The sequence below is a fragment of the Ooceraea biroi genome, unplaced genomic scaffold (genome assembly GCF_003672135.1).
Source record: "Ooceraea biroi isolate clonal line C1 unplaced genomic scaffold, Obir_v5.4 UnassembledTig113, whole genome shotgun sequence".
Taxonomy (NCBI): domain Eukaryota; kingdom Metazoa; phylum Arthropoda; class Insecta; order Hymenoptera; family Formicidae; genus Ooceraea; species Ooceraea biroi.
The window spans coordinates 333-1,578 of record NW_020825085.1 but is presented as its reverse complement, the minus strand read 5'-3'; the positions used below and the strand labels follow the sequence as shown (position 1 = coordinate 1,578).

The 1,246-nt window shown below is 44.1% G+C and overlaps 1 protein-coding gene across 1 annotated transcript; it reads left to right on the top strand.

The window, feature by feature from the left end:
* Nucleotides 1-447: 447 nt before the first annotated feature.
* Nucleotides 448-917, top strand: LOC113563476 (the record flags this gene model as incomplete). The annotated part of the gene is made up of 1 exon (XM_026975144.1): nt 448-917. A coding segment is annotated over exon 1 (413 nt), but the record flags the coding sequence as incomplete, so codon positions are not given.
* Nucleotides 918-1,246: the final 329 nt, after the last annotated feature.

Here is a 1,246-nt window from a genome sequence, read left to right as displayed (position 1 = left end):
TCAGATGACATCGTTGTATCGTGACGTTATTCAACAACGTTGCGAGCTGGAAAAGGAAGTGTTAAAAAACACACTGTCCTTCGCTACTCTTCAGCCAGACGAATTCGCTTATCGGCTCATGAAAGGACCAGGTTACATGGCCGTCACTGCAGGGGAAGCCGTTCATGTCATCAAGTGTATACCAGTGGACGTCATCGTACGCCGCACTAAGGAATGTTATATTGAGCTACCGGTTACAGTACGCAACACTTCCCTCTTTATCACACCAAAATCACACGTGTTGACCAAGATGGGAACCATACGAGAGTGTAGCTACGAATTGCCAACCCTTTATCGAATTGAGGATACATGGATTGAACTTATTCCGGAGCCACGTGTTCGCAGAACATCGTTGCAGCAGTTACAACCTATGACAAGTATGTCATGGAATTATTTAACGCCGGACCACTAGCTTCCAGCGGAATATATTCCCAGGCGGATCTTGATAAAATCAGGGATCATATAATGTTCCCTGCTGAAAAGCCAGCGTTACTTAACAGCATGGCTCGTGGAATCACCGGACACGTCATGCCTGACGATACCATGTCCATTTACAACTTATTGGATGAAGCATCATTAAACAAAATTGCTGAGTCAACTGCTAAACGGATCTGGGGCGGATTCATCACATTTGGATCAGCCACAGCTGGAGTTTTTGGAGTATTATTAGTAGTACGACTAATCAAGCTAGCCATCGACACGATGATACATGGTTATGCTCTACATTCAGCCTACGGATGCAGTCTGTACGTGCTAGGAGCTATCTGGAGCTCCTTGACTCATCTGCTACTCTATTTGGCCAGAGGTACAGCCAAACGCAGCCACACGGATGGACGAGCAGATCCCGAGGAACAACGATCATCGGAACCTGTGGAACAGTATTATCGCAGTCTTTGTCGCAGAACAACCCTAGCAATCAGCCAACTTCGCCGCAGGTGACTGACAGTGAAACCATTGTATACACAGACTTACAAAAACGTTTGCGTGAATATTAGAACCATTTCCTCGATTGCATCGGAAATGTTCTTAAATAAGGGGGGGGGATGTGACGTCCTGACGTCCACCTCACACCCATTTTTAATTTTTTTTTATTTACAATATTAATTATTAATGTATAACCGCTGATAGTTATTTTTGAGTGTTATTGATACTTACCATTTTTGCTTCACTACTTATTATTAACCACAGGCTTACGTAGAGTGGTCTG